This window comes from Petaurus breviceps, unplaced genomic scaffold (genome assembly GCF_028583685.1).
Source record: "Petaurus breviceps papuanus isolate PSGF00001 unplaced genomic scaffold, PetGlider_PUasm1.0 91133, whole genome shotgun sequence".
Taxonomy (NCBI): domain Eukaryota; kingdom Metazoa; phylum Chordata; class Mammalia; order Diprotodontia; family Petauridae; genus Petaurus; species Petaurus breviceps.
The window spans coordinates 92,733,557-92,758,319 of NW_027187419.1; the positions used below are offsets into that span (position 1 = coordinate 92,733,557).

Consider the following 24,763-nt stretch of genomic DNA (forward strand, 5'->3'; position numbering starts at 1 on the left):
TCCCTCCTGGCCCAGTATGTCAGGGGGTATTAGAGGATGAACTTATATTTTGAGATGGTGGTAAGAGAGGCAGTGTCTGCTGAAGGTGCCAAGTTTATGAGAGTTCAAGACAATGGAAATAAGGAGAGGGATTTAGGAGGAAGACTGCATAGCTGAATGGAGATAAAAGAGCAAGGAGGACCGGCAAGCTACTAAGGCTCTCTCCTTAATATTCAGCAACACTGTTCTTTCACCAAAGAAATACGCTCATTGTAGAGTACTGCTGAAATTGAGGTGTATCTCATTGTTGATATACCAGATGTAGTAATATAGAACATAATTGCTGCACAAATAAGCTGGCATATACATTTATGCATATATATATGTATATATGCATATCACCTTAAGATTTGTCAAGTGTTTCATGTACATTCTCTCAATTGATCCTTACAACAACACTCTGAGGTAAATATCCCCATTTTACAGAAGAGGAAACTCAGGTTGAGAGACACTAAATGACCTTCTTATGGTCTTAAAACCTGTAAGTGTGAGAGACAGAATTCAAACTCCGGTCTCTTCTGACTATAGATCTAGCAAGTTTTCTACAGCACCTTGTTCCTTTTTAGTACATGGACCAAAATCACATGAGACAGGCAAGGAACAGAGGGAATATGTTCAGTAGCCACTAATGGGAAAGCATGCCATTAATTCATTCCCCAAAGGATGTAGATAAATGTGAGAAACAGAACTTCATTAGACAGTCACAGTAACAGCTTTTTTATGCTTGTTTTTAGCTTCGAGTTTTCAAGTTGGCAAAATCTTGGCCCACGTTGAACATGTTGATAAAGATCATTGGTAACTCAGTGGGGGCTCTGGGTAACCTGACCTTGGTGTTGGCCATCATTGTCTTCATTTTTGCTGTGGTTGGCATGCAGCTCTTTGGCAAGAGTTACAAAGAATGTGTCTGCAAGATCTCCAATGATTGTGAACTGCCACGCTGGCACATGCATGACTTCTTCCATTCCTTCCTCATTGTGTTTCGAGTGCTGTGTGGAGAATGGATAGAGACCATGTGGGACTGTATGGAGGTGGCAGGCCAAACCATGTGCCTTACTGTCTTCATGATGGTCATGGTTATTGGAAACCTAGTGGTATGTAATAAATGTATTTTCTTCGTTGTTTTGAAACCTCAAATGATGTACCCTATTAAGAAAGATACATGACTTAACTACCCTTTTAGGAAGGAAAATGAATATTTTAAATGATTGGTTTTACTTTACAGTAGAAAATACCATGCATAGACAGTTCTCAATTATTCATGATAAAAGGACAAGAATAGCTTGGATAATTGAAATCCACAGAAAACCCAGAAATATCATTTGAGTCAATAGTTACTGAATTCCTTTCTCCCTTTGAAATAGGGAAATATCATTTTTAGTTTTCTCTTGTAAAGCCTGTGCTGTTAAATAGTCACTAGCATGTGAGTTTAAAATGTTTCAAATCCAGATTTCCTGCTCTCTCAGAGTTCAAGAGCTATAATGTAGGGTAAAAAAAATTAGTCTTCACACTTTTTTATTAAATATTTCAATTTTTCCCAATTACATGTGAAAACTATTTTTGACATTTTAAAATTTTGGATCCCAAATTCTCTGCCTTTCTCCCTTCCCTCCCCCTGCTTTTAAAAGCGTACAAGGCATCAGTTCTTGGAAACTTGTTTTCGAGCAAAGGTCTTTTGTCAATTGAGAAATAAATTCATTCATTCAACAAATATTTACTAAGAATTTGTATTAAATTGGAGGGGGCAGGGGAGAGATACAAATATGCACAAGATATAGTCCTTCAGTTTCTTTGAAACCTGGAAAGAGTTGTGTGAACTGATATAGAGTGAATTGAACAGAATAAGGAGAACAATTTAGACAGTAATAACACTAAAAAGAAACATTGAAAAATTTAAGAAATCTAACCAATCATGGTTCCAGAGGTCAACAATAATGAAGCATGTTACCCACCTTCTAATAGAGAAGTGATTGATTCAGGGTACAAAATGAAACATATTTTTTGGACATGGCAAATACAGCAATTTTTTAAAACTTTTTTTGTTATGCATATTTGTTACAATGTTTTTTTTTTCAATAGTGGGAGGAGGTGTGGGAAGCAGAGAAAATTTATTTTTTAATGAAAAAATTTTAAAAACCAAAATATTTTCCCTGCAATGAAATATATCTTAAATTCAGAAGAAAAATTTAAATTATGCATAACCATGGATTTTCACTATTATTAATTTGACAAATTGTTGTTATGTATATTTAAAATACGTAACAAAAGTTGTTTGGAAAGTAGTAGATGTCAGGAAAGCATATTGAGGATTGGGTGAGATTATTGAAGTGCTGAATTTTGACAAGTTTGAACAAGACACCCCTTAGACCCCAATTTTTTTTTCTGTAAGAAATAGGGTGGTTATAAGTAGGCTACAATATGTAACAAAAAAGGATTTTCAAAAAGAAGTCATTAGGAAAATATGTGTTCAAAATGGATGAGCTGGTAGCATGGTCAGAGCACATATGTTTCAGTTATCCTTAGGATGTTAGGAGAAGGCAAGGAAAACGTCTGGCACATTGGGCGGAACCTTTATGTAAGACTTAAAAGAAGTCATGGGTAAGAGTCATTTAAAATGGGAAAATGTGGACGATTCGTAGAGAACCTGAAAGTGATGAGGGCACGGATCCGTTTGAGTAATGGGAAGCTACTGAAACTTTTTCATCAGTGAAATGACTTTATAAGGACGGTACTTTAGGGAGCTGACTGTCAGTGATATGAAGGATGAATCAGAAGGTAAAGATACTGATCACATGATATAAAATCTATAAGTTGAATAAAAATCAAAACTACCTCTCCAATTAATACATCCTTATGTTTATATGTCAAATTGGTAAGAGAAATTGTTTCCTAGGGCAGTTAGCCTATAGATTCATTATCTTAATAAACATATAAAATTTAAATTAGACACTAAGGATAATACTAACCGAATCATTTTAATTTTCTTCCTCCTTTCATACTTTTATCTATTTTATACCAATGCTTTATATAAAAAAAGAAAAGTCTGATTTTTATAATAAAACTATATACCCAAAATAGGTTTTATTTGCCCTTACATAGAGATTCCATACAAGAGTAGCCTTTAGAAATTAATACTGACTATAAAAAAAAAACAACTTCCCATGTAATATTTCTAGGGATATTACCTGACATCCTTGACTCCTCCGAAATCACTGATAAAATGTGATTGCATATGGTTTCAATGTGGATTCTCTGAAAATGACACTGAGATGGCCAATCTCATGACTTAAAATTGTCAGTCTTGGCTAAAGTCAGGTCTGGATCTTGACTTTGATATTTAAATTACGTTTTATATTTTACCAAAATTCTGTGCTTTGATATAAGTGAAGTATTTGCATTCGGTTTAGCAAGATAGTCTAACATGGGTTAACAGGAAATAGCTATTAACACAATCATTGTGTTAGAAGTATCATATTTAATTGTATTGGAAACAATTGGACTTTCTGATAGTTGTTTTCTTATTGCATTTTAGGTACTGAACCTGTTTCTGGCCTTGCTGCTGAGTTCCTTTAGTTCAGACAACCTTGCTGCTACAGATGATGATAACGAAATGAACAATCTCCAAATTGCTGTGGGAAGGATGCAGAAGGGGATAGATTATGTGAAAAGAAAATTACGTGAATTTATCCAGAAAGCCTTTGTTAGAAAACAGAAAGCTTTGGATGAAATCAAACCACTTGAGGATTTAAACAATAAGAAAGACAGCTGTATTTCTAACCATACCACAGTAGAAATAGGCAAAGATCTGAATTATCTTAAAGATGGGAATGGAACCACCAGTGGAATAGGCAGCAGTGTTGAAAAATATGTTATTGATGAAAGTGACTACATGTCTTTCATAAATAACCCCAGCCTCACTGTAACAGTACCAATTGCTGTTGGAGAATCTGACTTTGAGAATTTGAATACAGAAGAGTTCAGCAGTGAATCAGATCTAGAGGAAAGCAAAGAGGTAGGCCTATTTGAAATAGGAAAATGCCTTGGTATTTATTTTTTACTTTTTTATGTTGTTGGACAATGCTGAATCTAAGTTTGTTTTTTGTTTTCTTTTTACTGAAAAAAGAAGTAATCTCTATCAACTATGGCAAGACTAATGATTGATATGTAAGTTTCACTTCAGTACCAAAGATCCTGGTAATTTGTTATTTCTTTCAAGCAGTCATGATTTTGGTTGTTTTATGATACGTAAGACAATGAAATAATGTTAGATTTTCCTTCTTATGTGTTCTATCTTGTGGTTAACATAATGTTCTTGAAAAGGTTTCAATTGATACCCTAAATACCTTTGGTTGGAAGAGTACTAAAATAGGAATCCTTCCTATAAGAGTATCATTAGTCTGAGTGTCTTAAGTGTCTTTAGATGTAATAGAAAAACTTTTGGTGGAAAAGTGGTTGCATCTCTAGGGATGTTACATTCTTGACTCTTCAGAAATCACTAATAAAATGTGGTTGCATTTTGTTTCAATGTGGATTAACTGAACATCACACTGAGATGGCCAATCTTAATATTTAAAATTGTCAGCCTTGGCTAAAGTCAGATTTGAATCTTGACTTTGACACTTAAATTTTGTTTCATATTTTATCAACAAGGGTAATTGAGGAAAGGGGAATTTTTTTCCCCCAGAAAACTTATAGTCCTAACTATGAATTTCCTGTTTTAAGGAAATCTGACTAAGTAAGTGACAGTTCAGCCTTGCAAAAACATTGAAATGAGGAGTTTGATTCTTTGCATTATAAAAATGTCTGTTTCACAAAGGGATTCTTTTAAGTCAGAGGTCTCGTAGAGCATATAAGTATTAATTTATAGATTAAGCCAGTTCCTGCTAGGGAAGGGAGAATATAAGGAAGAAGAGCAGGGCACCTTAAAGGTAACTCAAAATTTAATGATAAAATATTAGGAATCACTTTATTGTCGAATTCAAAAGCACAGGAAAATGCACAAATACACAACTAATAAACCTGGTTGGTTCAAGTTAACTTTTGATTTTTTGTTTTCTTTTTTGCTTTTCTGTAGGAAAAAAAAATTAGCAATACCTTCAGTGGTCTCCTTCTATATTCTTTGATGCTCCCTGAGTAATCACCACTCTATTTAATGTAGATAAAATAGAAATGTTAAATTGTACTTCTTTCAATAACTTTTTAATTCATAAAACCTAAATAAACCTCTTGGGATCTCTTGGCAACCACACAGAAAATAAAAAAAAATATGATTTTCTTTTTAGTGTAAGGAATCTGGCCTACTCACACACCTACACACATGCAATCCATACATTGTTCCTGTTAGACAAAACATTCCTTGATGATAAAAGGAAAACTGTACTGACAAGAAATGGGTCTCAACTGTGTACATTGAAATGACAATATTTTAAAGCATCAATCCAGACAACTCATTTATAAACAAAATTGGTAGTTAAAGTAGAAGCTTTTGTTTTTTATGACAACATTATGGTTTATGAGGTAATCAGGACTGTAATATTACCATTTAATACCAGTAGTAAGTGTGATATGAAATTGTGGGGGAAAAAAAGAAAAAAAAGGTGCTTCTATAAAATGCAAACCACAGAGTAAAGGTTATAGCTACCACTTTACCAATATTGCTGAGATAATTTATGAAAATGTACTAATACATGATAGCCTGGAAAAAATAGCTACTGATATGAAGAACATTATTTTTAAATGGAATAATCATCTAAAATAAATGTTCTTATCTTTGGATCTGTGAACTTTTAAAAAATACATTTTGATAACTATTTCATTATAATCATTTCTTTTGTAATCCTTTGTATTATGGTTTATGCATTTAAAAACATTATTCTGAGACAGAGTTCTTGGGCTTCACTAAACTGCCAATTGGTTCCATGACACACACAAAAAAACTAACAACCCCAGACTTTTCATTTGGTCATTGTTGAACAGACCATAGTAAAGAATTAGGACCAGTTTCTGGCATTTGATACTTGTGTCCAATTGAAGAGGCTAAAATCAGTCTTCCAAAGTAAATACTTAGCTGTATGAAAATTAGCCAGTGGTATTTGATCATTAGAATGGAAATATTTGTGCCCTACCCTAGTAGCATATATTTTCTCTTTTAGTAAGTAAAGGTGATTTTTGTTTCATGCACATTCATTTTTCAAGGTATTATCAGCTGGACTTGATGTTCTCACACAATTAAACATTTAAAAAGTGCCTGTCACCTAATGAAACTATTGAGGTGTGGTTCCTTCAAAATATAAAATGAATTTAATTTGCAGCCCTGGCGTTTGTTGGGCATCTCTGGTCCAAAATGTCACTTTTTTTTGCCATCTAGCCCAATCCAGTACATTCCAAGAAACATTTAATAAGTATCTATTATGTGCCAGGCATTGTGCTAAGAGCTGGGGATGCACTCAATAAAAAGAAAGCCAGTCACTGCCTTCAAGTAGCTTACAGTCTAATGGAAGTCAGTCCCACTGATTTGATAGCTTGAAATAAGGGGGAAAAAAACCTACATTTAGCACTCAGTTTCTCCTAATTCCTTATTTACTTATATGTTTGATGTTTGCTTGAACATGATTTTCTTTTGAGTTAAAAGTGTTATGTCAAAGGTAACCTGAAAACTACTATTAAGTTGAAATTCACTGTAGGAGTCTAATCTATAGGTTCTTATTAGAAATGTATGTATCTGCTACCTTACTTTAAGGAGTATTTTCTTTCTCTCATCCTACTACTGAGTACTGTGTTGTTGTACTTGTGAATTCAATTCAGTGTAATTTATTAAGGACCTGCTGTATGCAGGAAATATGGCTAAAACTCAAATGTGAAGAAACTTTCCACACATGACTTAAAAAAAAATTTAAATCTTTTAAAGGTGGTGATTAAAAAACAAGATAAGCAGTAACAACTCATTATTTACATACATTTATTTATTTAACTATGTATTTAACTATTCATTTATTTCTGAATTCCACACAGTAGCAAAGAGTGGAAAACTGAGGGAGATGTCTAGAAAATTTATTTTTGGAACCTGGCTACCTCTACTTTGGCAGGATATGAGCATTCTATTTGGTATATTGGGTAGGAGTTTAGGATGCTATTCCTTTCCAAAGAGCTAAAAAAAAAGTTTAAAAATAAAGTAAGAAAAGGCAAAATGGGAGATTATTTCTATGGAAGCAATGAGCAATGTCTTAATGTGTTCAGATCAAGAAATCAAGAATGTCTTTAGTAGTTTTTACCATAGTTTTTTTTTTTTTAATCTTTTGCCAGGACATGTTTCTAAGTCATGGTTCTTGCTGCCAGCTTTCTAGATTAAAGTCTTAACTATTGAAGAATACATTTTAGGATCATTTCACTAAAAGTTATACTTAGAGAAATACCCTTGAATTCATATTGGAATGTTTTAGATCTATTTTAATCCCGCACATGATATTCTTACATGCAACACTAGAATCTTACTACAGGCATACCTCGGAGATATTGCAGGTTCTGTTCCAGACCACTGCAATAAAGCGATTATCACAATAAAGTGAGTCCCATGAATTTTTTGGTTTCCCAGTGCATATAACAGTTATGTTTACACTACACTATAGTCTATTAAATATGCAATAATCTTATGTCTAAAAAACAATGTACATACTTTAATTTTAAAATGCTTTATTACTAAAAAATTCTAACCATCTGAGCCTTCAGTGAATGGTAATCTTTTTGCTGGCGGGGAGGGTCTTGCCTGGATATTCATGGCTAATGACTGATCAGGGTTGCTGAAGGTTGGGGTAGCTGTGGCAATTTTCTTAAAATAAGACAATAATAAAGTTTGCTGAATCAATTGACTTTTCTCTTGAATACTTAGAGGCCACTGTAGGATGATTAATTGGCCGAATTTCAATATTGTAACTTAGGGAATAGGGAGACACCAGGAGAGGGAGACAGATAAAGGAGCTGCCAGTCAGTGCAGCAGTCAGAACATACAACATTTATCAATTTAGTTGCCATCTTACATGGGTGTGGTTTGTGGCTCCCCAAAACAATTACTATAGTAAGATCAAAGATTGCTGATCACAGCATGGTAATCCATGATCCATGACAGATATTATAATATTGGAAAAGTTTGGAGTATTGCAAAAATTACCAAAATGTGACACAGAAACATGATGTGAGCACATGCTACTGGAAATGCTTAAGCAGGGCCACCACAAACCAACGATTTGTCAAAAAACACAATATCTGCAAGATGCAGAAAAGGAGGTATGCATGTACATAATGTGACATTAAGGAAGACAATATGGCGTTCACTATAAGGGAGGCTCATCATGGAACCCATGCAAGGGAGTATAGTTATTGAAGAACAATATGCATCTTCTTAGAGGACAGCCATCTTCTGGTTGGATATCAGGTGATTTTGTGTCCTCTACCAAGGACAGCTTTAGAATAATACTTCAGGTTATTTTAGCCACAGTTCAAATAGTAGCAATTTATTTGTTCATTTAAACTCTTCATCTTTATTCTTTTGTGTTTAAAGTAATTCCTTTTAATGTCTTTTGACTTTTAGAGGTTAAATATATGCTCTGATTTTTGGAGTTCAGTAAAAAAGATGTGTTTTTTTTTTAATGTGTTAAAGTCATATTTGAATGCCTTTTTGTTCCAGAATAAAAGTTAGCCATATCCTATCATGAACTTCACTGCTTACCATTCTTACTTCTCACAGGGGTAGAGTCAAGCTGAAGCAATCAAGAATGCAGCTCTGGTGGTTTTTAACCAGACAGAGGCACGTGCCACCACCACATTCACCCAGGTTACCTAAGCAAGTTATAAATGTATACTCACTTCTTCCTGACTATTGACTGGCCTGCATGCTCCTTAGCTATGTTCCTTGCCCATCCATTGGCAGTATAGTAGAAACATGCACAGATGCTCTCTACGCTGTCATAAAAGCATGGTCAGGCAAGTCTGACAATCCTAACATTTCTGTGACTCAGCGGCTGATTTTTCTGTGTAGACTTTAATAGAAAGTTGTACTTAATGACAAAGTGCATGCCTTTTATGAATTATCTATTTTCCATTATAACATTACATGTGAAGCTGTTTAAGATCCTAAAGAAGACTTGTAGATATTTTATAAAACGGACATACACAGAAAAGCTGCCCTTCCCTACTTTGCCCTGATATTTAAAAAAAATTTTTGATAAATATACTTTACTAATAAAGCTAGGCTGTAGCTATTTTCTACTTAGTGACAAGGGTTTTTTTTTTCTTCAAGCTAAATTTGCCAATTTAAACAATCCTTACATTTATGCAAGCTGCTCAAAGGATGTTATAATTCTCTGAAAATGTAAATGTAAAGTGTGGCTGCCAGGAGGATAGGTTCAGTCTTCATATGCTGATTTGATACAGTTAAGGGATAATACCAAAGTTTTATTTAGCACTTGACAAAAAATACTTAAACATTCAAAAAAATCCACTTAAGAATCTTTCAAAAGGCAGTATAATGCTATGGATAGAATCCAACCTAGGAATCAGGACAACTTACTTCTAATCAATACTAGCTGGGTGGCCATAAGTAGGTAATCCTCTAAGACTATAAATTATAGTTAATCTGCACCAATGGACTGAGTTTCTGTATATGAGTACCTATTCTAAAAAAAAAGTGAAAAGTTTGAACAAATACTTTAAATATACTTTAATTTCCTCACCCAATGACATAAATATCACTAAATGTTCCTTAAAATAAAAATGTTTCCTTCAACATCTGAAAAATAAATTAACAGAAAATCTATGGAAAATAATTGCATGATAAAAGTGAATATGGTTTCCCCTTTTTCTTCTCTCCCTTTGCTTCTACCTGTCAGTCCCTCAATAAGTAGTACACATTCTAGTCATTTCAGTACTAAAATAGCAAACTATCTCCTATACATTCAGTTTCTAAATAAAGCACTACATTTCAGTCTGCATTCAGTTAAGAATTATGATAGTCACCAAAAAATTTATCTTTTAAATATTGCTTTTTGAATGAAGGGTCCTACTTTATTACATCATTGCAAGAATTAAAGACAACACATTCTTTGAGTTTCCATTTGATATGCTCATTCATTTATTGTTTCAGTGAGTAACATTTGTGTATGAAAATACTTGTAAGTGCTTACTCTAAAATTTGCATACATTTCTCCAGTCCTATCTCCAAATTTCATTTAATGATTTGTATTTGAAAGGGTTAAGAAATGTTAATTAATTCTTTATCATTCAGGCACTCTTTCCTGTCCAGTTTTCGCCAGGACCTTGGGTTAGCAAAATATATTATATCTTCTGGGCATGAGTGTGTCATTTTGTGCAGTAGACAATTTAATCAGCTAACAAACATGTATCTAGCACCCATTATATGCCAGAGAGTATTCTAGGCATTGGAGATGGAAAGACAAAAATGAAACATTTCCTGTCCATCAGAAGCTTAAAGTCTAGCTGGGGAGGCAGTACATATATGTGCAGGAATTATTAACCTTGGCTTCATGAATTTATTTTTAAAATATTTTGGTAATTGTTCAAGACAATTGGTTTCCTTTGTAATTTTTTATAATGTATTTGCTGTGTTTAAAAACATTATTCAGAGAAGAGACCTTACTAGATTGCTAAGGAGGAGGGCCATAGGAAGATACATTAGGAAAAAAAAGTTAAGAACCCCTAACATACAGATATTTTAAAATAGCTACAGAAATATTGTTGGTATTCAGTTGTGTCTGACTTCATGACCCCATTTGGGCTTCTTGGCAAAGATACTAGAGTAGTTTGCCATTTCCTTTTCCAGCTCATTTTATGGATGAGGAAACTGAGGCAAAAAGAGTTAAATGACTTGCCCAAGGTCACCACTAATAAGTGTCTGAGGCCACATTTGAACTCAGGAAGATGAGTCTTCCTGAATCCAGGTACAGCACTCTATCCATTGTGCCACCTAGCTTCCCAAAATACCAAATAGATAGAAGATAATTTGGGGAAGAAGACACTAGCAACTGAAAGAACAGGAAAAGCTTCATATAAATGGTGGAACTGTTTTGAAGAGAAGTAGGAATCTTCAAAAGTCTAAGATCAGGAGTAAGTGACTTCTAGGCACAGAAACAGCCTATGTAAAGGCAGAGAGTCAAGAGATTGAGTGTTGTGTACAGAGAACGGTAAGGAAGTGGGTTTGGCACTTTGGCACAAATGTAGAATACTTGAGGAGAAGTAATATGTAAGTAATGTGTAATATGTAAGCACTATGGAAAGATGGGGCTAGAATTAGACCATGAAAGGAGGGATACTGAAGCAATACCTACTCTCAAAGTAGTTGACATTCTATTGAACATATTTACAAGTAAATATAAAATGTATCAAGAATAAATATGAAGTAATTTCATACAACCTAGAGAATTAGGAAAGGTCTCATGTAGGTGGTAAAATTTGAGCTGAACCTTGAAGAGGGCTAGGTATTACAAGAGGCAGAGGTGAAGAGAGATTACATTCCAAACATGGCAGACAACCTGTGCTAAGGCACTCAGGAGATTGAATCTTGTTCATAGGGAATAAAGCATTAGCCCTTTTGACTGGAATAAACAGTGCATGAAAAGTAGTAATATGTTATCAGCATGTAAAGATGGACTGGTACTAGACTGTGAAATACTTTTAAAGTCAAAGATAGTGGTTTGTATTTCAGCATAAAGGTAATAAGGAGCCACTTCCCTGAAGCTTCTTGGGGAGGTGAGTGACATAGAACCTATGCTTTAGGAATAGCAATTTGACAACTATGTGGAGGAAGGATTGAAGAGGAGAAGACTGGGTTCAGAGAGACTAATTAGAAAGCTGTAGTCCAGGAAAAAAATGATGAGAGCCTGAAATAGGCTGGTTATGATATGATTGGAGACAAAGAGATGAATGCAAGAGGTGTCATAGAGGTAAAATGGACAAGATTTGGCAATGATTGGATTGAGGTGGTGAGAGTGAAAGGTTGAGGATAACTCCAGGGTTGTTAGCTGGGTTTCTAGAAAAGTGGTGAAGCCCACTATGGAATTTTGAAGTTAGGAGGAGGTGTAGACTCAAGGGGAAGGACAATGAGTTCACTTTAGGAAATTTTGAGTTTGAGGTGACTACAGAACACCCAGATAATGTCAAACAAACACATGGAGATATGGAACTGGAGCTCTGGAGACAAATGAGGGCTACCTATGTAAATTTGGGAGTATTCTGTATATAGCGATGGTTCCTGAACCATCCTGAAGCTGATGAGAGGGAGAGAACATGCTGCTTATTTTCAGTCAAATTCCAAAGATTATTGTCTCTTAAATTTTCACACTCACATCCTTCTCCTAATCATTCCTTTTATGGAAGAAGGTTCTTGTGGAACATTGTCCATCATGGCCCCAAGCCCTCCAATGATTTGGAATCAGAGACCTGGAAGAAAGTTCTGCCACTTATTTATTAGCTGTGTGACAATGGGCAAGTCACTCATTCTCTGGGGGTTTTGGTTTCTTTACCTCTCAAAGGAGGGGGGGGGTTGGATTAGATGATTTTTGGGTTTTTTTTTTCCATCTCTAAATCTATAATACTATGATTCTTTAACAGATACATTAAGGGAAGTTTGGGGAGAACTATAGAGAGATTGTATTGACTAGGGACTACCCTGGGTTTCTACAAGAGGTCTCCATTTGGATACTAAATCTGGTACCCCTTGATAACTTTCCTGCATCTCTAATCCTATAATCCCTAAAGGAAACAATTTCCCAGATAAATGAATGCTTAGGAAAAAAAAATGGTACTCCTACGAGACCTTTAACTCTTTTATGGCAGGAAGATAGAATTATCTATCTATCAGTATCTGTTTATCAAGAGAGAAACAGACAGAGACAGAAAGTCAGAGAAAGAGAGAGATAGAGAACAAGAGATGGAAAGTTTGGGGCTGTCATATGGTATAAAAAAAATAAAACCAGGATTGGCAGCCTAAAAAATGCAGTCAGGTAGAGGGGCAGTGTATCTTTTTGTTTGTATGTATATGCCCACAATAACCCTAAGGCAAATTGCTTACCCTTTTTGAGTTGCCTCAGGCAAATCTTTAAGATTATAAATTGCAGAGGAGGGGGCCATCTTCACTGAAAGAAGTTCCTCTCTATGAGCTCCCAACATCAGTGAAATCACATATCAAGTAAAAATATATTTATTTATGACTTGTCCAAACTGGATTATTTTGTTCCTTTGTATCTATTAGACCTGTGATTTCATCAGTGTAAAGGGTTGCTCCCTAACAATGCAGATCAATCAATCATTTGTTAAGATCTACTGTGTTCCAAGTACCCTTAGCATAGAACTAAACCCATAGGAACAAATGAGGTGAATAAGAGAGAGGGTATAGAAGGAGAAAATGGAATCCAGGAGAAAATCTTGGGGAATACTGACAATTAGATGGCATGATATGGATAATGAACCAACAAAAGAGACTAAAAAGGAGTGGTCAAACAGATAGGAAACTAATCAGGAGAAAGTAGTGTCCTTAAAAATCAAGAGGAAAGAGTATCCAGGAGGAGAAAGTTGTCATCAGAGTCAAATATAAAAGACAAGTCAAGAAGGATTAGGACTGAGAAAAGACCATCACATTTGGCATCATTGGTAACTCTGGAAAGAATAGTTTCAGTTGAGTGATCAGATGAGAAGCCAGATTGCCAAGAGTTGAGATATAAATAAAAGGAAGATAAATGGAACAACAAATGTAGACAATTTTTAAAGGAGTTTGGCTGAGAGAAGAGTGATATAGGATGATAGCTTGAGGAGAGAGGGTCAAGGGAAGGATTTTTAAGAATGGAGGAGAATTGGACAAGTATGAGGGCATTAGGGAAGGAATCAGTTGTTAGAGAAAAATCAAAGAATCAAGAGAGATGGGGAATGATTATGGATGTGATCGGATGGAATTGATAGGTAAGGATGAGATCAAGTAGACCTGTACAGGAGTTAGGTGTGGCAATAAAAAAGGGGAGGGGGGGCTATCTCTTTGTCTAGTAGTGGAGGAAAGAAAGAGTGAGAAGTTATGTCAGAGGGCTTTAAGATGAAGAGAATGAGAGAAGAGGAAGATCACAACAAATGATCCCAATTTTTGAGATTAAGAGATAAGTTTCTTAGAGAGAGGAGAAAGGGGTGTGGGGGTGTGGGGTTGGAATTTATTAGGGAGAGAAGGCTTGGAATTTTTTTCCAGGGAAAATCAATCAGAAATGAAAAATAAAAAGACTATTCTGCTGCAGTAGGAATCCAATTGAGATTGGATATCATGAATTTGTAGTATGCCCAATAAACATGAATGGGAGACTTCCTCTAGCTCCATTCAGTAGCTTGTAAGGAGTGGAAACAGACAATGAAAATAACATAGGGCTGAGCTTTAACATGAAAAAGCAGTTAAAGATGAAGGGGGCAAGAAATTCAGGAGCAGAAAACAATGTAGAGGTGAAATTATTAACTATTGACTTGAGTTTGGAGAGGGGAAAAAGTGAAATCAGCCTGAGAATATATTAAAGAAAGATGGAAGGAATGGAAGTCTGGATGAAGTTGAAAGAAGAGTTGCAGGAGGAGTGGAGCACGAGAGATAGGATGATGGAAGATTATTATCAGTTTATAATCTTAGGGAGTTACCTGAAGCACCAAGAAGTTAAGTAACTTGCTCAGGGTAACACAGATAGATAGTATGTTTAGAAGAGAGGCTTGAACCCAGGTTTTCCTTACTCTAAGACTGACTCTGTGTACACCGTGCTGCCATATTCACAAATGCACATATCGCCCATTTCTGTTACATTATCTAAAACTGACAAAAAGAATTTTTTTCCATTTAAACAATTTCCTTTCCAAATAATTTTATTGGATTAAACTGAATTGTTTGACTCTTTCATAAAGCACTGTAATTGCTTCACTGCAAACCCTAATTGCCAAAAATATCATTTTTCATTTAGACTTTCTACTATTTCTATATTAAAGGTTATAACTAGTCACATTTTAAAATCATAAAGCCTACCAAGATTGTCTAATTGGTATCTGTAATATAAAAATATGCCTTTGATTTGACATCTTTTTTATGAAGAAAGGCCAATGAAGGAATCCTGCTTATGAATGTAGCATTCTTATCCTGAAAGTATTTCAGAGTTAAGAGTATAACTCCTGTTGATTGGGATGCTGAGATTCTTCATTCAAAATGACTTGAAAATTTTAAAATACAGATTAGCAATAGGATCCATGTGGAACAAAGCATTAGAATCCCAGACTACTAAAATAGATGATCTAGAATCCCCAACTCACCTGTAGAGTTCATTTTGAACTCCCCCTCCCCACTTTTTAAAAAATAGAATTAGAATTCTTCCTTTTCAAATTGAATAGAATTATAAATTGTCATTTCTTACTGATTGATCTTAACTTGATTATCTACAGGGTACACTTTTAAAAAGTACAGAAAAAATGTATGAGGAAGTAACATCAATTTTTTTCTGTCATATGATACTGTGCTATTTATACTTTTACTTTTAACATTTGGAGCAATGACTATTGTCATGTTGATTTTTTAAGGGTAAACCACCAATAGTGAGGGGTAATAGTATTGAATATGTTTTAAAATAAAATGTTGAGCTCTTTTAAGATTCATTGAATAGTTCATTTAGGAGAATGGACTCCATCTAGTTCACTTCATCTGATTGTGATTATAAGAAGTACAGTAGGTTTTCAGTGGGAATAAATTTGCTCTTTGACTTTACCCAACTTAAAATTTAATTTTAGGTCTCATAAGAATGCAAGCTGATTTTTTATATTCTTCGTGCATAGATGCTATTGGTTGTCTGATCATTCTATACTATCTGGAGATCCTTTATATTTTGTTCAAGATTAGTTTGAATATAATCCCTCAGCACTTTTCTGTGAGTGCTATCCAGAACATAAGTAATGCAAACAAACCTTTAATCTAATCCAATACAAAATGCTTACCTTCTTTCTCACATTTTAAGAAAATGACTTCTCATATCTTCAAGTAATGATGACTGATAGCTTTTACTATCATAGGCAACTGGTGGCTCAGTGAATAGAGAGCTGAGCCTAGAGTCAAGAAGACCCGAGTTCAAATGTGACCTCAGATACACTATCTGTGTGATCTTGGGTATTACTTAACCTCTGTTTGCCTCAGTTTCCTCAATTGTAAAATGGGGATAATAATAGTACATTGCAGTGTTGTTGTGAGTATCAAATGAGATAATAATTGTAAAAAGCACTTAGCACAGGGCCTTGCACAGAGCGGGTATTATATAAATGCTTATTCCATGAAAGCCTTTGGGAATCAGAATTTACCTTTATATTTTGTGCTTCTTTTAAGTAAAATGCATGTTCTAAGAAATGCTCAGTACCATATAATATACTGTATATAATATACATAAATAGATGCCAGAACTGCAAATGATAGAATAATGGAGATTCATGAGAGTCCCCCATAAAGATGAACAAGTCTACAAGTGTGATTAAGTTGTAACATTTAATCAACACATGTAAGAAGATAAAACTGATTCTCCTCCTTTTAGAAATTGTTCCAGGTTTGAAAGTTAATAAAGGATTAGGTTATGCTCAATCTACACAGACTTATAGTGAATAAAAGTGAGACTGGATAACTGAAGGCCTAAAACCTAGTCATTGATTCACTGTGACTTTAGGCAAAATGCTTTGTTTATTCTGCCCTGATTTTCCTATCTATATAGTTAAACCATGATAGCCTAGCTCATATATGAGGATTAATGTATACATACTTCCTTTTGAAGTCAGTAACTACATGCAAAATGCTATGTTAGACCTCTTATTTCCCCTTTAGGGGAAAGGATGTGGTTTTCTTCATCAAGGACAGAAAGAGAATGACTCTCCTTAAGGAGGGTAATTTTATACAGCTTTATGGGACATCTTCTGGTAAGTAGGGATGAAGGATATCATTTTAATAATGGACTTATCATTAAATCACAAAATCAGAATTTTCACTTCCTGAAACTGCTGTTTAACAATAGGACCTGCATAGTTGGCAGTTCTGCTGTAGAGATACCTAAGTAGGCCCATGGTCTTGACTACTACCATTTTGATTTATTTAGAAATCTCTGAAATGTATAGCCCTAAACCAGACCTCCTTTCTGAGCTGTAGTCTAACATCTCTATTTGTCTATAAGGTTGCTTCATCCAGAGGTCCCACTAGTATCTCAGAATCAACATGTGTGACTTGAACAAGTAATACAACCTTTTATGTGCTTTGCAAGAAAGGTGCCATGTAAATGTGTGCTATTTCATTCTTCCCCATGAACCTGCCACAAACTCCTTTATTCAGTATTGGCTACGCAGAAATGTAACTCTCCTTTTCCTAAAAAGGATATATTTTCAAGAAAATTTAAAATTATAATATTCTAAGTGCTTGCAATGAAGGCTCTTTATTTGTTTTATGTTTAGAATTAATACAGGTTAACCTAACTAATATATTGGAATGTGGTGACAAACATGGTATAGTTAGAACTCTCTATGTTTGATAATATAAAATATTTGACCAAGATAAAAATATTCTAACTTTTGTATCAAAATGTATACATAGTCTTTTATTTACTCATCTTGGAAAGATTAAAAAACTACAGTTTTGAACTTGGAATTCTGAAATTCAGAAATCTAAAACTTATTCTTAGAGTTATATTTTATGGGGAAAGAAGGAAAACTTTTTATGTTATTGCATAATTTTACTTAGGATAACAGGATCCCTCTTATCACATAATTAACCAAGTAGATGTTTGGTATACGTCAATCAGTGTGGGCACTTCTTCAAATTAGTGCATGGTATTTGGGAAATAGACATTATAAATTACTGTGGTTGATAAAAATCCTATTTGATTATCAGCTCTCTGGTGATGAACTCTGAATTTACCTTATCTGTTTCTCAGATGACAGACAATATCTGTCATCAGCTTGTATTAGAAATCTTTTCATTTTCCATGGAACCATCCAGACCTTGCAATTTCCTGGCATAGACTTCTAGAAAAAACCAGGGTAAACTCCATGCTGGGATGAGGTATCGGAGTAGGCTTTGAGAGGAGAAAATATTCTGTATAAACATAACTTTGTCATATGATAGATGATTCTGTGTCGAGATGCCACCAATCTAACCCTATCCATCTTCTCAGGAATAATAGCTGTCCAAGTAGTATCAAAACTTTTCTAGTGTTATAGTACAATATCCATTTTGTCAATATTAGTGCAACATGGTGAATGGTGCATTTTACTCATGTGCTTACATCATTCCCTTTATAAATTAGCTACTTATCAGTGCAGCCATCTCTTGATGTTATACACTCTATGGTAATAACATTGTAACAGGTCAGAGAATGCTGTGATCAAAACTACTCTGATTTAGTGTGGCACTCATACCTGTCCCTGGGTAACTTTGACTGTGCCTCAGTTTGGGTTTTCGAGGAACCAGGTTGAAGATTTGGACTTCTTCATTTATTTTGGCTCAAGAACCACTGGACTTGACCAAATATATAAAAGATGTAAAGCAATTTTAATCTTACTCTGTTTTCTTCTGGCAATGTTTAATTTCATTTAAAAAAAAAAAAGAATATCCACTTGTTTCTTCCTGTGTTCATAGGACATGTATGTGTGCCAGAGTAACAAGTAGTTTCCCCAATGCACAATGAAACCTAAACGTGCATTGGCTAAAGAGAATGCAATATACTGGCTATTGCTATAAAGCTAATAATCTGCTGCTCTTTATGAAATTACAGATGTAGAAGATATTTAAGAACAACTGGTAACAATGTGTTTTCATGTCAATGAGAAATGGGTAAATTTAGATTCTGCTGTCTATGTGCATCTGATATAATATTTTCTGCATTTGACATGAAAATACTCCTGTGCAGCTTTCATTGGTTGGGTCACAATATTAGAATAAAGCAAGTCATTCACAGACTGATTCATAATGGAAAAGACTTCAGAGAAACTCAAGTTTAGCAAGACACCCATTTTGCAATCTTGCTTGAGGATTCCATTGCATAGATCCCTATTGGCTGAAGACAAATTATCTAATATATTTGTGCAGGAAACAATGAATATAGACACAGTCTGTATTCTGTCTAATCTTGTGACCCCACCTCTACTAAAGCAGATTGGCATTATGTATGGACATTTAAGTGAACCTTACATTTCAGAGCTCGGAAATGCATACAGAAGACTTGGGGTATGCTTTATCAGTATTGCAAACGAGATTTTTTAAAAGAAAGATTTTCTGTGGGGTTTAATTTGCAGAAGTTAAATGCAACAAGTTCATCTGAAGGGAGCACGGTGGATGTGGGAGCCCCTGCAGAAGGGGAACAGCCGGAAGTAGAGCCTGAAGAAGCCCTGGAGCCAGAAGCCTGCTTCACGGAAGGTAAAGAAAGAAAAAAGAACCAGCATCAGTCTTTTGCTTTGCCTTTTTTCATGCTGTTTTAAAAGACTGGGATTTCAAATAGATATAATCAGTTTTCTGAGTATCATTAGCTGTTCAAAGACATATCTTGCCTGTGGAGCTTTTAGCAAGGGGAAAAGAAACTAATAAAAGATGCCTATTCTTTAGCTGATCTTAATAGAAACATGCTAAAAGCAATTTAGTGAGATATGTTGTTTCCTTGTTGTGGTTTAATGTTTTATTATCAGCCAAAACATGCTAGTTAATTTGGATGCATATGAAATTAACTCCCAGCTTCAAGAACTTTCATGAGGAATTTTGATCAGAAAGAACTGAATGATTAGTAGATGCACTAAATAATGATTTCCAAAATAAAATAAATTCTATGGCATTGACTCTAGAAAACCAAAACTATATTATTGGATCACAGAGTAGTTCTATAGGCACATAAGTATCTTCTCAGATATAGAAATGTATCCTCTGAATACCAATGTCTCTGTAATTCCAGGACTTACCTTATTCTTAAAACTTTGTTAATGAGAATTATTTTAATAAAACCTCTAGAATTTAAAAAACTCTACTCCATAGTTAATAGAAGATATACTCCAATACTCTGGTAGACAAAAACAACCACAACAATAATAATAATATTGCTTTAGAGGTTTTTCTGTAAAGAATAAAAATAAAAAAGCAGTGAATACTGGTTAGTTCATGAAAATATGTACTTGTCTTCATAACATGTATAGGTATGTAAAGGATGTATGTACACATGTACATGTGCATAGATGTAATCTAATTCTTCACTTTCTCCTTTAATGGCTTGTGTCAATGCTCATCTGTAAAGTGGGGAAGGGGGATGGTTGGACTAGAATACCTCTAAAATCCCTTCCACCTTTAAAGCCAGGAATCTATTATCTTATGAATATCGCCAGAATTATTGTATTGGCCTAAATATTCATTTCCCAAGAATATTGACCGTACCCCTAAAATGAGATCTCTTAGAAGAACAAAAAATACAAGCTTATGTTGAAAACGATTTTGGGGGGAATAAAGGCTTTCTATGTTTGAACTAATACTATTCTTGCTGATGGAAACATCATGAAATAAAGTAGTTTTATATAGAAAATATTTTTTGTGCATTCAAAAATTTTTCCTTGAAACATAATAAATCCTTAGATATAAAAATTCAATAAATCAATGCACTGCAAATTAATGATATCTCAGTATGCATAGCCTCTAATTTTTCAAAGTGATTTCATATATTTCATTTGTTTCTTACAACAACTGAGTAAAATGACAAAACAATGGTACTTGGTAAGTATTATGGGAGTGCTTTATAAGTCATAAAACATTATGCAAATGTAAGTTATTTCTATATTTCTGATATCAGAAAGTCTGTAAACATTCAACAAATAGAAATTATTCTTACTATGTAAAATTAGCAATAGCACACAAAGGCATAACTGAGGTCTTTCCTGACCAATATAGATCACTTGCTACCCTAAACCTCATGAGCATTGTAACCTGACTTCTGTGTGCCTAAAATTGTTGTCATATTAAAATATTTTCAAGTATAGCCTATCAGCTTTAGAGAAATAAATATAAGCAGTTGGTACCAATTCAATTTTTAAAGGATGGTTCATAGAAACATTCAGACATTTGTATTTTTTATTCTAAAGCCTGTGAATCTGTGAGCCATTGTTAACTTTTCAACTCACTTAAAGTCAGGTGTAAATAGTATTTGAACAGAAATTTGTTAAAAGAAACATTTATAAACTTGAATGAAATAATTTCATTACATTCTTCTGGTATGGAATGTAATTTTTATAATTCTAGTTGGATTTACATATGCATTCGGCTATTTTCAAGAACACAACTAAAAATATGAAAGCAAAATATGAGTATTTCTTCAAGTTTAGTTGATGTTCTTCTTACATGGCTTTCAGGTTCCACCAGGAATGAAGAGATGAAACTTGGAATATAAGTGCAGTTTAGGGATCCATGGGATCAAGATATAGTGTAGTTGGGGCCGCTAGGTGGCGCAGCAGAGCACTGGCCCTGGAGTCAGGAGGACCTGCGTTCAAATTTGGATTCAGACACTTAACACTTACTAGCCGGGTGACCTTGGGCTAGTCACTTAACCCCAATTGCCCTGCTACTCCAAAAATAAAAAAAAAAAAGATATAGAGTAGTAAGAAGGATTTTCTGAAAGGGAAAAATGGGGAGAGAGGTTCAGTTAATTGTGGTGGGAGATAAAGAACCTATAGGTAAAAAATAAGAGATACTAGCTATGATGTATGTGATAAAAGAAAATTGGAAAAAGGGAGTTTTGGGGAAATTTAGTCATATTTTAACCCATGAAAAACATTAAGTCCTATGTCAACTTTTTATATGGCTGCAGCACTTATTTCAATTAAATGCTACAGGAAAGGCCTAACATCCTAATTTTCCCTATAAAATATTCAAATAGGGATTATAGCTTCAGAATTATTTTCTATTTTGATTCTACTTTCTTTTTTATTTCTTATCACATATCCTAGGTTGTGTACGGAAGTTCAAGTGTTGTCAGGTCAGCATAGAAGAAGGCAGAGGAAAACTCTGGTGGAACTTGAGAAAAACTTGCTATAAGATAGTGGAACATAACTGGTTTGAGACCTTTATTGTCTTCATGATCCTTCTAAGTAGCGGTGCTCTGGTAAGTGAATCTAATCTGCCAAGCTTCTAAACATGACCTCATAGAACACTCCTTTGCTACCTGAAATATGCCTGACTGTATGTATTGGAAGTCTAAAGGCACACAACAGGTGCTAGAGAAATCTACTGAGCTGATTAACTCAACTGTTTCGACTAGGGTGGTTTAGAGGAAATTTTGAAGGAAAAAATACCCAGACCTATAGAAAATATTTCTCTACTAAAAGCCTCAACTTTTATATAATAAAAATAATTCAAATTCATGACAACATAGAACTTCTGAGTTCTGTGTTGTCATGAATTTGAATTATTTTTATTTTTCCCCCACACCATGGTCAAGGATCAAGCTGTTTAGTAACGCCAAAGTGTAAACATAATGGGCTTTTTTGCAGATTCTGGTTTGACTTTCTTGACTGAATTGTCCTGTCAGTTCAGTCAAGCAACTTAGTCAGATGAGTCAAATACTGAATTAAATGATTTGAAAGTCTTGGTTGCTATTGCATAGGAAGCAATGGTTAGGTATATGGTAGATCAGTGGGTTCTTAGATTATTTTACTACCAGTCATCTGGCCATGGCCTGAGCAATAAACAGCCTACATGACCACAGCTGTTAATTCTAGCATCCCAGAGGCATGGTTACCAATGGAGTAGCTCTATCAACAAAGTTTGGAGCCATATTGTAGAAGGGCCTTAAATGCCAGGCTGAGGAGTTTGAATTTCATCCTCTAAGTAATAGGGAACCATTGAGAATTTTTCAACAGGAGAGTAGCATGGTTCAGAGCCTTGCATTACAAAGCTTAAAATGGCAGCTGTGTGAGGTGCAGAGGGGAGAGACTAGAAGCAGGAAGATTAGCCATGTATTTATTACAGTAGTCTTAGTTAAGAGACAGTAGGAGTTTAAACTAGGGTGCTTGTCCTGTGAATAGAGAGGAGACAAATATGGGCAATATTGCCAGTGCATCACTGACAGGCAGCTAATTGCACATCGTGGGTGAGAGAGAGGTAAGGACAGAGTCAGAACTAGTATAGGATAATTAGGACTTTGCCCCACATTGCTGATATCTAGTAAGGCATGTTTCTTCTTTGAGATTAACACCATCCCTTTGCCTTTCCTCATGATCCTCCAACAGCTCATGTGACAGTCTAGCACAGTTACCAACTCCTATGGCTGGTTCCTGTGATGACCTTTTCCACCTGCACCCCCATTCTCTACAGGGCTAAGGAGAAGGTTGCCTTTTATCTTGATGCATCTGTACCTTGATACTCTCTTTTCCCCTTCTTCTCCACTGGTTTTACCCCAGGTGGAAAAAAAAGATCACTAAAACATCTCTGTAAATTCATCCTACTCTTCTGCTCCTATTTAATTCTGGGGCCAGCTCACTATCCATGCATAATATTTGCTATGCATACAAATGTAATATGCGCATACATATATATATATATACATACGTACACACACACATATATTAATGAATCATTTCTACCAATTAGCCACTTAACTGAATATTCTAGGTTAGACAATAGGCATTCGTTACCTATTTGGTCTTTCCTGTCTGGAGAGTTCAAATAAAAAATTTTTGAGTGGTTATGCTTCTTATTCAAGAATCTCTGCAATGCTCCAGAACTAAGGGCAACCCACACAATAACATCCACAAAGGGGAGTATTTGTAGGACTTCACCATCTATAGGGAAATCTATTCCATTTGGACTCTGAACTAAGACATCCTCTAAGGTGGTGTCAAAAACTTTGATGGGCATATGTAGTCTTGTTTTATGTCTCACTTGATATCATTAATCACATTATTGCTCTTATATGATTTTGTCATATGCTTGAAAGATACTTGTTGAAAGGATCCCCTAAAGCAGTGCTTTGCCCTACCTGAATGCTTTTTATTTGTCTGCAATTAATGATCCCATTGGAACCTTATGTTCTCTATATCTTTCCGTCAGTTTTGTGACTAAAAATGTGGTCTGATTTAGAATATCATTTTTGAAAATCTCAAATCTCATCCAGGATATCCTCAAAGCATGTGCAACTCATTCTGATTAAAATTTTATAGAGATAGGAAAGGAGACACTTGATTTGATAGTTATTATTATCTTGGTCATCTTTTTCTGGTAATAATATGATCTGAAACTCTCCCACCTGCCAGGTGTTTCATGTTCTTCCCTCTTTCAGACACCCAAAGAGGTAATCCTTCAGTGAAAATTGTGTAGCTTCCAACAGTGATCTCTGGTTTTCTTAAGTATCATTTCTGCCATATCCCTCATGATGCCCACTGGAGACTGATTTTAGTCTAAATTGTGGTGGTTCCACAATAGTAGATGAAGAAAATAGTTTGTTGTAGTATAAAAGCTTTTCTGATTTCCCAATTTCATCAGGGGCCCTCAGGATATTTTTTCTTAGCTCTCTCTCTCTCTCTCTCTCTCTCTCTCTCTCTATCACCACAATTTTCACTCTGACCTTCCCCCTGTGTGTATCATTCTGTCTCTGTGTCTATCAATCTGTCAGATTTTTTTTTTTTTTGATTTACTACTTACAATAATCTACTATTTTTCTTTATCTCTCTCCTT

At 34.8% G+C, this 24,763-nt stretch overlaps 1 protein-coding gene across 3 annotated transcripts in view; it reads left to right on the top strand.

Moving 5' to 3' along the window:
* Positions 1–24,763, top strand: part of SCN2A (sodium voltage-gated channel alpha subunit 2) — a 162,948-nt gene that overhangs the window by 104,161 nt on the left and 34,024 nt on the right. For all 3 annotated transcript variants that reach the window (XM_069080605.1, XM_069080606.1, XM_069080603.1), the window contains exons 16-19: positions 774–1,130; positions 3,569–4,048; positions 19,360–19,480; positions 22,039–22,193. In XM_069080605.1, the coding sequence (XP_068936706.1) occupies positions 774–1,130; positions 3,569–4,048; positions 19,360–19,480; positions 22,039–22,193 (1,113 nt within the window). The remainder of the gene's footprint in view (positions 1–773; positions 1,131–3,568; positions 4,049–19,359; positions 19,481–22,038; positions 22,194–24,763) is intronic.